Consider the following 14,327-nt stretch of genomic DNA (forward strand, 5'->3'; position numbering starts at 1 on the left):
GAGTGAGAGAGAGGGAGAGAGAGAGAGAGAGAGAAAAAGAGAGAGAGAGAGAACAAGAAGGAGAAGAGGAAAGAGAGAAACAAAGACAGGGAAAAAAGCTAAGAAGAGCAAAAGAGAAAGAGGGAGAGAGAGAAGGAGCAAGACAGAAATGAAGAGAGAGAGAAAGAAAAGAAAAAAGGGAAAGAGAATGATGGAGAGGAATCAAGGTGGGAGGAAGGAGAGAGAGAGAGAGAGAGAGAGAGAGAGAGACAGAGAAAGAATTACCTGCTAGAAGAAGTGCTGGGTAAGGGTCTTCTCATGGCACCTGGGCTCATACTGTAGTAAGAGGAGCTTTCCAAATCTGCCAGTGAAAAGTTGGGCCCCGTTCCTGCTGCGATGGGGGCTGCAATACACACACACACACACACACACACACACACAGAGAGAGAGGAAGAAAGAGGACAAACATAAGCACAAAAAAAAGCTTCCAAACCTAACCATGCATTAGATTTCCATTTAGCCCTGATCGTCTCCATTCATTACTAGGCCAGAAGTAACCACTTTGGCTCTTGCAAGACTTCACCTTGTTTGGCCAAATTGCATCAGGTAAAAAGCAACCCCCCACCCCACCCCACCCCCCCTACCCCTTCTCAGTGGCTAGCCGCAGAGCCCCCATATCTCCTCTGTAGGTCACCGACGAGCACTCTGCTCTATCGAACGCCTTTGTCATCCACTCCATAAAGCTGTGATGCCTCTTTATATTCATGGTGACTGAGACCACTATTTTTGATGAGGACAGCGCAAACGTGTAAGGGAGCGGGCCTGGCCCTGCATACATAATACACTCCAGCCTGGGATGAGAGCAGACGACAGCATGGAAGAGCCTGATAGACACGGTAATGGGCTTGCTAATTAACATTGGAAGAGGACACGGCTACAGGGGCAACTTGGACCCTGAGAGAAATGGGCGGGGTGTGGGGGGCAACTTTGGCTCTCTGGCCAAAATGAAGGCGTAAAAGTTGGCCATGTGAAGAGGAGGAAAAGGCCGGGGGGGGGGGGGGTGTTGGGGGTGGCGAGGGAGCAAATGCTCTATAATTTCTGAGTCATCTCTTTATTTTATTTTTTTCCATCAGAGGCCGGCCCTGCCCCTTTAATAGAAGTGGCAGGGCCGGTTATTTACGAGGCGCAGTAAAGCCAACTGCATTTGCATGGCTAATAGTGGGACGTGAAGTAATTTGTGTGAGAGCTAACCTGGGCACTGGGCTGCAGTAACTCAGCCGGGCTTCGAGCGCACCCACACACACACACTCATACGCAAGCACGCACGTGGAGATCGGCTGGTCCACTGTGCTGCAGTTTGGGGAGAAAAATGAACACACTGCAGTCCGTCTGACTGGAATGGAAATCAATCATAAAGGTAATCCGCAGTCTCTACCTCTTAAGGGCTTTAGCAAGTGCTTTTGCTCAGAGGATTCCAAATGAAGACTGTGGCTATCAGGCCAGCATTGATCTCTCTCTCTCTCTTTCTCTCTCTCTCTCTCTCACACACCATCTATGATCTCCACTGCACTACCTTTAGAGTTGTCTGTGCAGAAAGTACATTAGCAGAATGTTTCAATCTATTCTATCTACTTAGAGAGAGGGGTTAGTTCAAAGGAACGAAGGCAGGGTTACAGAGATAGAGGGAAAAAAGAGAATGAAAAAAGCAGAGATAGACAGAAAGATAGAAAGAGTGAGCGAGCGAGAGAGTGTTATTTCTTCACTAATTATGAAAATATTATAGCTACTGACATCCGAACGATGCTAAAACTTGGAATAAAGTTAGATCAAATGCCACAGCATGAATCCATAAGGCTGCTGACACGTGCTGCTAAACTAATATCTTCACTGAAAAGTTTCCAACATTTTTGGAATTTCAACTCTGCTCTCTAAGTAAGAACTACATGAACTGGACCATAGCTCTCTATGTTTTCTTTCATTTTGGGGAATGTAAAAGAAAAGAACTGGATTCACAAAACTTTACCAAAACAAATATAAACACTGTGATTTTAATGAAATGCTCAAAAAAATGAGTAAGCTTTTAAAGTTCAAGTTCATTCATTCATTCATTGCCTGTAACCGCTTATCCAATTCAGGGTCAAGTTGGGTCCGGAGCCTACCCAGAATCACTGGGTGCAAGGCAGGAACACACCCTGGAGGGGGCGCCAGTTCTTCACAGGGCGACACACACTCACACATTCACTCACACACTCACTCCTACGGACACTTTTGAGTTGGAAATCCACCTACCAACATGTGTGTTTGGATTGTGGGAGGACACCGGAGCACCCAGAGGAAACCCATGCGGACACGGGGAGAACAAACATGTTCATTCATTTCTTTAAAAATAAACTGTATCACTATTAATATTTTTATGTTATTATTATTATTGTTTATATCATGCTATAGATTTTTCTGTTGAGTCCAATGCGCCATTTCTACAAAATACTGCTGTAGACAGAAAGCAAAGCCATAATTGTGGTGATCTAGTGTGTGCTTCATTTGAAGAAGCCAGCCCTTCCTCTCTACATACACACGCAGCATTCTTCACCCGTCCAGGAGCAGCTAAAGTTTACACAAAAGCCGGAGGACCTTTTTCATTTAAAAAAGAGCAGGAGGAGGGAGAAGGAGGAGGAAGAGGGGAAAAAAACGGTCTTTTGTTCGGCCGGATTTACAGATTGAAGCATTTGACAACAGAAGCAGCAATCAACGTCAAAACCCTGGACATGTGTCCACCCCGAGCCTCTTTGCCGCCCCCCCCCCCACCGACCTCTTTCTCTTCCTCTCTACTTCAGTGCTGGTGAAGGAGTGGGCCAGGGCATGCTGAAGCTCACTCCTGAGCTAGAGAGAAGGCAGCCGGCCCTGACAGGGCTTTGGTGTTTTCTGCTGGATCAGCTGGGCCGAGGAACCTCAGGCAACGCTCAGGACGCCTCACTCCAGGATGAGACATGCACAGCGCCGGCCCCGATCACCCCTCATAACCGAGCAGACATTTCGAATCAACCTGAGGAGCCATGGGTCTGAGGGCTGCAGGCCGACAGCGGCGGGTCAAGGTGGAGGAGAAGAAGAGTCAGCCGTTAAGAGCCTCACACTGGCCAAGCTTAAAAATGCCCCGAAACATTCATAGATCAGCACTTTTACTCTGAGATGTTTGAGAAACACCATTCTCACTGTGCAAATTAACTGCCTACTCAGCATGTCCACAACACTTTACATATTGCTGCACATCCTTCTGTACGTCTTTGCTTTTAAACATGCTGTGAGTGAGAAGTAGTGTTGTGCTGAATCACAGACGCCAAGTTATTTTGACCACTGCTTTAGGGATTTGACTGTGTGTGTTCATACAGATGGCACTACCCACCGGCATCCCCAGTGGCAGTACCAGGACAGGCGCCTGCGGGACCATGGCTGAGGCGAGACTGAGGTGGGACAGAGCAATGATGACTGCTCCTCGTCTCCTCCATTATTCATCTGCTCCCCTGTTCAGTCATATGGCCTTGCAGAGCGTGCCAGTGCCCAGCGTGTACCTGGGGATATCCCAGGTGTCCCTGCCCCTGGACTGCCAACATTTCAGCAGGGCACTCAGCAGCAGAATAATAACAATAACCTCAGCCTAATCCTAAATCCCATCTCTCTGCAGCTGAACTACACACACACACACACACACACACACACACATATACACACACATTTCCTCTTGTCTACCTGAGCTTGTCTCTGTGCCAAGTTGTGTCTCTGTCACTTGATTTAAAAGCTTCACTGAAGGTAAACTGGCAAAACAGTGACACAGGAAATATGCAGCTACAAATACAAAAGAGAAAAGTCATGTGCCAAGGAACTATCCATCCATCCATTATCTGTAACCGCTTATCCAATTTAGGGTCGCGGGGGGTCCAGAGCCTACCTGGAATCATCGGGCGCAAGGCGGGAATACACCCTGAAGGGGACGCCAGTCCTTCACAGGGCAACACAGACACACACACATTCACTCACACACTCACACCTACGGACACTTTCGAGTCGCCAATCCACCTGCAACGTGTGTTTTTGGACTGTGGGAGGAAACCCACGCGGACACGGGGAGAAAACACCAACTCCTCACAGACAGTCACTCGGAGCGGGAATCGAACCCACAACCTCCAGGCCCCTGGAGCTGTGTGACTGCAACACTACCTGCTGCGCCACTGTGCCGCCCGTGCCAAGGAACTAAAGAACTAGTAAAGAAAGAACAAGAAAGAGGAAGCGAAAGACTTAGAGAGAGAGAGAGAGAGAGAGAGAGAGAACAAAAAGGGGAGGGAAAGAAAGGGGAGGGAAAGAAAGGGGAGGAGGCAGCCTCCAGAAAGGGCGGGGACCCAATCTCCCAAATTACCCCGGCCTGGTATTGACCGGCCAATTATGTGGAGTTCCATTTACAAAAACGTAGCTATAACCGCTAACTTTATGGAGACTTTCATTTCTCTCTCCCCTTCTCTTCCCACCCCTCCTCTTCTCTTTCTCCCTCTCTCTTTTTTTTGTGTGGCGCTTTAATAGGATATTGATCGACAGAAGCAGATTCGATTGGGCTGCCACTGAATTGTGTAATGGGTGCACAAAGCCAAGGTCATAGCGTATAGACAGGGAAAAGCTAAGGCAGCCTGTCGTCCATTCAATATCACCACCCTTCATCTTCTGAACGGGCACCATACTCCGTACTCAACCTCGCACCCATTCACTTAAATAAATCTCGCGCAACGCGCACGAGAGCACTGCGGGAGTTTTCCGTGAAAGCCTCCGCCAGCAGCACTCCAACACACCCTGACGTGGGGATTAACCCTCTTCTCTCGTCCATCTCCCAACCTGGACCTCTTACCCCCCAGCACTCAGCTCAATCATATCATCGTGCTGCTGCCGCGGCCTCTGCTGCTGTCGCTGCTGCTGCTGCTGCAGCTGATTCCACAGGCACCTTCCAAAGTCATGAGCATGCATACATACTGCACTCTAATCCCCAGCTGCTCCATAGGGACCAATCCTGTTAGAGGACTCCTCTGCTGACTCTGGGGCTTTTCAGGAGGTGTGCTAAAGGAGGGCTCGGGAAGACGCATAAGTGATCCCTTGTCAGCTTGAAGGTATAAGTCATGTATATGAGCTTTAAGGTGACAAGGGACAATGCTTACATTCACATTACAACGCGTACAGCTCAGTTCGGATATTTAGATCAGAGCTGAAACAAGGGGGGACATCTAATAGCCTTCTAGGCCTTCAGAGAATGCCAGGGAAGTTAACAATACAATAAATAAAAAATGTTGGTTAATAATAGGTGGCTCAAATTTATTTGAGGAATTTTTTTCTCTTCTTAATTCATTTCTAAACCCATATTGTATTATAAGTGTTAAAGGACCACTAAGTAAGATTTGCTATTTTTGCTCCCTGGCTCCTCCTACTGATGCAGGGCATAATTCATTTTTACAGCACTGCCCTGAAATCAGGGGTGGGGGGTGTGGGTGGGTGGGGGGGTTGGTTCCCTCCCCTCCTCCACAAGTTATTTAGTGCAGTTTCTGCCGTGCCAAGACCGGAGTAGCAACCACAGGGGGTGTGTTCTCCATATTACAGGTCAGGGATACATCAGGATGATTTTGAGGCTGTAATTTTTAAGGTAAAAATATTACTGAGTGTTTGTTTAAAATCTTTTATTTAATTAAACAAACTTGCATTTGAATAGGTCGATATAACTGTTAAAAAAATCATTTGGTCCATTCCTACTGAATTTCTCCCACACACCCACAATGTAGCCGAGATTTTTTATTTATTTATTTATTTTTTAAGGTTCAAAAATAAACCTGAAGTTACTATGTTTTCTTAAGACGGTTGCAGTATGTGAAGTTGTGACTGGGTCATTGATTGGGAGGTGTAGGAGCTCTCTGCCAGTACACACAAACATGAGTACATCTGTTTGGGATGGCTAGTAGAAACCAGGTTTATAGAAACAGAAATCGAGTCACTGAACCATAGAAAAGGGGGCGGGTAAAAAGTGAAAAAAAATCACTTTTGATTTGAAGTGAACAGCCAGCATATGCCACCCAGTGTTGGTCTTTCTTCCCTGCGTGTCACAGATGTTAGGATAAAAGCCGATGCCTCCATGGAGCTGGATCAATTATGCATATTCCTTAATCTCGTTACAATCATATGCCAGGACTTCTGATGCAGCACAGCGCTGGCTGTGCTAATCGTACTAATATATCTCTCTCTCTCTCTCTCCCTCTTCACAGTATACACAAATACTATGCTAAACAGTAAACACTCCTGAGCCATCATAAATGCATGCCTTAATCTATCGCTCTTCGATAAATACACACACACACACATAGCTAAAGCCCCTCCTCTGTGGTAGCACTCAGACACTCTTTCTCTCTCTCCCTGTCTCTTCATAAGCTGTCTTTGTGCTGGCAGAGTGTGTGCGGTGTGTGGAGGCTGAGGTCGGGAAGCCCCCATGTGTGGGCTCTGTGCCCGGGCCCCTGGCGCCCCCCCTCCCATAGCCCTTCCTCACCGCAGGCCCCAGGATTAGGTCACGGAGGAGCATGATCAATGCACCTTTGATCAGAAGGCTCCTGTGAGTGCTGACAGGCAGTTTGGATCAGCTATTGTTAGCGGCCATCGACAGTCCTTTATAGATCGCCCTGTGCTCTGTCACTCTCCACTGTAGACGTCTGCAATTTTTAAAGGTCACGTTTCCGTCTCCTCCAAACCTTCTCCTTTCTTCTTTGTTTCTCTTCAGGTTAGATCAGTCATCTTCTCCCTCTTCATAGCTCCTGTGGTGGTAGTCTTGGAGGCTATGAGGTTTTGTTGTGTAAATACAGCAAAAGAATCCCAAAAGTTATAGGTTTCTTAAGCACTATTGTATTTAATCGTTCCTCACTTTTCTGTCCGTTGTTCTCCAGTAAAACTGACTTTTACTGAGTTGTGCATAAACTGTTGAGCCATTTCTAACTTTTAATAGAACTAGTTTTTCAGAATCAGAATCAGGATACGAACTAGGCACACTCTCAAAATATTTACAGTTTGCAAGAAAAAAATATTATTGCTCTGTAATTATCATTAGACCAAAAGCTTGTTTTCCATATCCCTTTGTATAACAAATGAAAAGCAACATATTAATATGTAAAAAATAAGCACAAAAAAACAGCAGAGGAACAGTGGGTTCTACTGTTCAAAAAGGAAAGAGAAGTAAGAAAATGCAGTGGGAATCATAGAGGCATCCACTGAGAAAGTGCATGAAAGAGAATACTCCAGTACTGAGATCTCGAAATACAGTTAAAACAGCCTCAAATAACCAGAATTTTAAAGATGCAGAAAAACTGAATTGTAGACAGGTTGTGTAAGAACAGTTCAAGTTAGTCAGAATGTAACAGCTAGTAATGTCTGAGTGAGAAAAGAAAAACTGCAATATTTGTACTTAAATCTTAAATCACTTGGTAAATATCCTGCCAAGCAGATTTTGAGCCATAGTTTTCCTAAACAAAGATACCCCAGTAAACAAGGAAAGTCCCTGGACGTTCAAAATAGGTCTAAAAGGAGTCTGTCCGTCAAGGACATATTTTAAACGTCAATGGACGTCCAAAATCCATCTTAATAAGTTAGTTAAGTGGTGAACAATTGATAAGGTCAGTGGACGTCCAAAATACGTCTAATAGTCGTCTTTTCAATGTCTGTGTTTGGACGTCTTTTCAACTTTCATTTTCAACCTTAAAAGAACGTTGATTAGATGGCAGTCATTACATTAATTCAATGTTGAATCAACGGCTAAATGTTTACTGGGACAGGTGTTACTGTGTACTTGTTTAGCACATACATAAACAGACAATTAAACCAAGTGATTACCAATAATTTGTATACAGTGGCTATAGAGAACTGTCCTGCAGTTGACATTTTTGACAGCAACTTCGAAGATGTATTATATTGAATAAATGTGGAAAGCATAAGTCACTCAAATTTAGAGGAGAGCGGAGTATAGAGAGTATATGGTAAATAAAGATGTAAAAAATGTTTTAGGGCTTACTCTGTGAGACTCGCACTAGTTCAGAGACAGTGAAGACACCTGATGTGACGAAACTGTCCTGGAAGCCCAGGTGTCCTAGAAAAAAACAAATATAGTATTACGAATGCATACATTTTCTGCGTTCTGGGTACAATCCAGGGTTAATGTACTTCAAACAAAACATCAGCATGTACATCATTTCAGCATGAAAATGAATTTCATGAACACAGATCTATTTTTATTTTTATGTCTGATTATTAATTCTGCTAGTAACTCCCATGGAAGTAATTTCACGTTCCCAGATTATAAGCAAAGATACGATTAAATATACATTTTATTGATTTTCTAGTGTAAATATGATCATTAATGGGTTGTATTAATTACATATTATACAATAATATGACTGCATATATACTAAGAAAATCATATTGTGAGATAACATATTACAAAATATTGACATGAAGCCCACCCCATATACTAACCAATTTATTTAATAGGTAATATTGAACAACCTGTGTGTGCATGCACAGGAGCCAAAATAATGCATACTGCAATAAAGGCATTTGATAAACATGATGGTATATAAAAATGGTAATCATAAAAAAAAGGCAAATTTGGTACCTGAAACCAGGTGTGTTTTTAAGTACCTGCTCATTTATGGTTCCAAGCAAGCTGAGTAGGGACTAAATGTGTTGTGTAAACCTTGCAGAGCACTGATTGGCCAGAGAGCCTTTTCAAAAGCGACAAAAATCAGACACACAGCACAAACTAGCTGTTCGTAATAGTCCAAGATAACTGTAGTAATCAGGTATGTTATCATCTGACTCACCACAGCAGCTCATAATATTACACTGTTGTCTCTTGAGGAGGTTTCATGCGCTCCTTATATTGGTGATTGACAAAAAATATACATCGAGAGCCAGACAGTGCAACAAGGAATGAAAAAACTACACTGATCCGTTTGAACTCAGGAGTGGCTAAGCTAAGTGACTAAGTGGAAGTTCCTGGTTCCCGTTAGAGATTTTGCAACACCATGAACTACATTCTGTGGGGAGATGTGCTAGTGGAAAAGCTACCTGTTACCAGGTCCCAAAAAGTGTAAAGTAAAGTAGTTACCATGCAGTGGAAAAGTGCCAAAAGACAAGAACACTGACAGCACAGGTTTTTTCCTCATTGTATAATGATGTCTTATAAGGTGACAATTGCCGTCAATTGTCGCCGATCGGCGATTAAACCTGGCTCCACCCACTTCATGAGCTGCCACACAGATGTATAAATCATACTACCCCTTTTTGTGAGCTACCCTGGGGCGATTAAACCTCTCCACAACCCTAAACTCTCCCCTCAACACACACACAGTATTATTGTATACCTCAGTAGTGACAGTATGAAAGATTATGTTACTGTTTGAACCAACACACACACACACACACACACACACACATATATATATACTGGTTCCCAGTAGACAGCAGGGAGTGTTTAGGGTGACATGGAAGGCAGAACACATCTGGAGTGGATCCCCTGAGTGCAAGACAGTCTCTCAATACAAACACACACACACTCTCCTTCTTAAGAGGCCTTGAGAAGGGGCAGTGTAAGGAGAATGAGGGCCTGTGTGTACATTTTTTCTGTGTCTGTGACAAGCAGGTGTGATGGCTCTCAGTAAAGCTCCACTCTCCGAGGGGCGGCGAGAGCTCCATGGCCCCAATTATTGTGTGTATTGATTAGAGAGCAGATAGAACACTCACCACCATCCACTGCCTCATTACAGACACTACAACTGACCACTGATTCTCTGCACATCTCCACATACTCCATACAACATACTACTCAACTCAGAAGACCTACTGATATAGACTCCATGCCTGAATGCCATCCAGTTTCAGCACAGAACTGGAGAGATACACTTTACATGGTAGCATCGTTTGCCTTGAAATAATGCACGTAAATCGCTCATCGTGTCTGTCTTTATTTGTTTTGATGGTACAATTTTCTCCACATATTCTCTCTACCCCTGTCCTTTAAAAAGTTAAAAAAAATACGTTTAAATCAAAGTGTCTGACCCACAGCACTGACCCATCAGATCAAAACAAAGGAGGCACTTCAATATTCATTATAATGGGGGAGATATTAGGAGTCATGACATATATCATGTCATAAACTATAACATCAGGCTCATTAAAAGTAAAGGATACATTCCACCATTTTATGTTGGCGTATGCTAAAAGAATAACCAGGATTCTTTGTCCTGATCAGGGTCTTGAGCCTGCAGGGAAGCACTGGGTGCAAGGCAGACCTACCAATATGTGTCTTTGAGCTTTTTGAACGGACAAAGCCCATACAAACAGGAGGAGAACCCTAAATGTACAATTAATTCATATATCTAAAGGTATGCAATGTACAGCAAATATTCTTTCTCTGCTCTTACTGAGCAGCAGGTTTAACTGTTTAGTAGCAAAGAGAACGTGACAAAAAGAGCCTTGAGGAGTGGCCATGTTATCATTAAACGTCCATTCAGCAGTGACAATATCATGAAAACAACTATAGGAAAGAATTTATCCATGACGGCTTCAGTATGGAGATGTATAACATGTGGGTGGGGGGTTATAAATAAAAAAAGGAAAGGGTGAAGCGTATGGGGAGGGATATGTACGGCTCATTGGGAGAGAAAGTGCTGACATTAGCTTGAAGCCTGTGGGCCCAGAGAGCATTCCTGCACTGATGCTCCAGAGATTGGAGGAGTGGGGAGGGGGTCTGAGAATGAAGGGGGTGATGTATGTCATGGGGTAAACGCAAGAGCAGGACAAATAAAAAAAAAAGTGGAGAGAGAGAGAAAAAGAGAGGTATATGCAGTCAAAGTTTCCATGCAGCTGTACATACTGTAACAACAATAACACGGAGCAGCACTGAGGCACACAATTACTTGGAAAAGGGAGAGATGACGCAACTGAGCTGAGAAAACAGAGAAATAGAAAGAGAGTGTGAGAGGGAGTACTAAAGAGAGAAAGAAGTAAACAGAGCAGAGTGAGTGTGTGTTTGTGTGTATGTGTGTGTGTCAGAGAGAGAGAGAGAGAGAGAGAGAGAGAGAGAGAGAGAGAGAGGAAGAGAGCTTGCTTTCGTCACTGGAATGCCAGTGTATGGAGCATATGCAGTGTGAAGTTCACTGAGGGCATATCCATGAGTGGCTCATATAGGGAAGGGGTTGGGCCTCTATATCTCAACATGGATAATCACTCCCAGCTGTGTCCACTGTAGCGCTGCACACACACACACACACACACACACACACACACACACACACACAGGGGGAGGGGCCAGGGTTTGTCTTTCACAGCAGCTCTGAGACCTAAACAACACAGTTACACAGGAACAGCGGTGCAGCCTGAACTAACTATGTAGTCACACTCCAGCATAGTTACACTGATACACAGTCATAATATAGAACTATTCTGGTTAATATACAGTACTATGCAAAGTCAGAGGCCCTCTTACATGTGAAAATAACTCAGATAAAGTGACAAAACTGAAATTTCGGAGCTGAAAACTGACAGAAACCTATCAAAGAAGCTGCTGGTGTCCAAAAAATGGACTGACCCCAGGGTCTGGGATAACATGAATCATGAGAATCAGAAAAACATTTAAAACTGAAATCTGGGTCAGAAGAGAAAAAGAAGGAAAAAAAGGCAAACTTTTGGTGCCTACAGTGAATACCAAAGAATTTGGTCAGTTATACAGGTGCTGTGGCATTTAGATTAATGTCTGTTATATACAAACCAAAAGATTAAGACCACCTTCTTACTATGTTGTTTAGGTAGGGGCACATGTCAAACTGTCCAGAATCGGGGTTTATCAACAGGACACTGCCCAGAACTTCACATTCTCTTCACTGGCTGGTTTTCTGCTCAGTGTACTCTGGTGATTTAATTTCCCAAGACAAACTCCATCTGGTTACCTTTGACTTTTGATGACAGTGGATGGGTTAACACTGTAGCATGGGCTATGAAGTCCCATACACAGCAGGGTGCAATGCACTGTGTGTTGTTACCCCCATAATAGCCCTTCTGTGATATGAATGCCTCCTCAAACCCACGCTCACCATAGTTATGCCTGGTGTGCGCACACACACACATGGGGAGGGACCAGGGTTTGTCTTTCACAGCAGCTCTGAGACCTAAACAACACAGTTACACAGGAACAGCGGTGCAGCCTGAACTAACTATGTAGTCACACTCCAGCATAGTTACACAGTCATAATATAGAACTATTCTGGTTAACATACAGTACTGTGCAAAGTCAGAGGCTTTCTGTCTGTCTGTCTGTCTGTCTCTCTCGCTCCCTCATTTGGGTGTAAGAGGGAGGATCTCTCTCTCATTTGGGTGTAAGAGAGAGGATATCCTCTGGCCTAATCTGCTGGCCTATGGATTGTGCAACTGGTGACCCCTGACCCAGAAATTCACCCGTCTGTTTTGTGTAAGTGCACGTAGCACAAAGCACGAGGGTCAAGGTTTAGTAGAATGAAAATAAATTAATAAATACATAAATAATTGAAGTCATGCTTTTAAAGAAATGCATTTAAAAAGACAGTGTGAGAGCGAGAGAGAGAGAGAGAAACTGTTCTTAAGACTAAGGCCCCCTACAGGTCACACACAGCCACATTTTGTTAAATTAGAACGAAAGAAGGGAACAAATTTAACAATTTTATTTATTCTTCATTCATTTATTGATTTTATGGCAACTTTATTTTATTATTTTTAACCTATACTATAAATTTTGTCTTTTGTGTGTCTATATACTTTTATAATTTCTCCACTTTTTGATAGTTCTTCTGTAGATTACTTTTTATTACCACTTTGTTAGTGTTGCATTTACACAGTAATTGGTTACGATTGAAGATATTGGCTCCAGTTTTGGGCTTTTCCTTTAAAGTAGCTCCGATATGGATGTGTATTGGATGAAACCAGCTGTTAACCAGCAGTGTGTTTGCTGCCTTCAGCTGTATGCTGTGGAAGAGTGGTGGACACAGCTGGATTGGCTGCCGGCAATGATGTGTAATCCAGATTGGGATTGGCTGGTCACGAGTGGCCATAATCTGAGCTTCGCAGCTCAGAGTGTCAGGCAGCAGATGGAAGGAATTTGTAGGGAAGGGAGAAAATCGAATTAATCGAATAAATAAATATATAAATAAATAGAAGCACGGCATTTAGGGAAGTAATTATACGACTTTCAGTTTATCAGTGGTGGGAAAGAGGCAACGAGAGATTGCAGGAGAGAAATAGATGGAAGAGATGAGATCGTCTACATATGGGATGAGGGAGCTGAACATGCGACTCATCTGTGTGTATTCTCTAATCTCAGTAAACAATGGTGCGGGATGCGCCAGGACAGCGCTCACAAGGGCACGGAAACAGCAGTGCGCACACATCACCAGGCATATCTGCAGTAATCTTCAAGTGAGCGGGGAAATATGCTTTATAATCCAGTGTTGGGGGACACGTGTGCGGCTGAGAACTTTCGGATGGCGGCAGGATAAGCTTCTTCATCCTTCTCTCGGCTTTAGTTAACTGTATTGTAACCGTGGAGCCAGTAACCCTGTAACTGAGCCTGACTATAGTAATGAAATTGATTCTGGCTGTAAGAATGTAACTGAGTTGCTCTGAAACAATATGACAGAGTCAGACTATAGCAAAATAACTTGTTCTGATTGTTGCCATACATACATTGGGGCAGTCTGAGACAGAATCAAACAGTGGAACTGAGTCACACTGTACCAAGGCCTCTGAGTTATTATGTAGTAATGTTTCTAAGGCTTACTTTTCTAGGAAAAATAATAATAATCATAATCATAATCATACCAAATTAAACAAACTGAGCTGCTGAACCGCAAAAGAGAAAAGACTTGAGTGTGTAGTGTTATGGTCATCCAGGACAGGGGTTTGCAAATTCTTAGGTAGATTTTGCAGGCCTCCATAGTGCACCCAGGCTATCCTGACAGTCTTCTTCTGCTGTGACGTCAAGCCAGTGGCCAATCACTGCCCATTAAGTGTGGAGACACATACACACACACACACATTCCCCATAGACACAATCCTCTTAAGAATAATCGCCTCCCTCTGGCTTACATGCACTGAGTGTTCACACAGCTTTGGAGCTTTGGGTGAAGAGCCTGCACAGCCTGAACTTCCACTCTGAACAGACTTAGCAGCATTTACACAAAGTGTAACCCCACTTTACATTTATCTGCTTGGAACAACTAAAAGTTGCAAGCACGGTAGTCTATTATGAAGGCTGTTTTGTC

General features: G+C 43.7%; 1 protein-coding gene across 3 annotated transcripts in view; it reads right to left on the reverse strand.

Moving 5' to 3' along the window:
* nfia (nuclear factor I/A) overlaps positions 1-14,327 on the reverse strand; it is a 179,356-nt gene that overhangs the window by 48,556 nt on the left and 116,473 nt on the right. For all 3 annotated transcript variants that reach the window (XM_066647148.1, XM_066647147.1, XM_066647149.1), the window contains exons 4-5: positions 8,051-8,125; positions 265-382 (exon numbers count right to left, since the gene is read on the reverse strand). In XM_066647148.1, coding sequence (XP_066503245.1) covers positions 265-382; positions 8,051-8,125 — 193 coding nt within the window. The remainder of the gene's footprint in view (positions 1-264; positions 383-8,050; positions 8,126-14,327) is intronic.

This window comes from Hoplias malabaricus, chromosome 16 (assembly GCF_029633855.1).
Source record: "Hoplias malabaricus isolate fHopMal1 chromosome 16, fHopMal1.hap1, whole genome shotgun sequence".
Taxonomy (NCBI): domain Eukaryota; kingdom Metazoa; phylum Chordata; class Actinopteri; order Characiformes; family Erythrinidae; genus Hoplias; species Hoplias malabaricus.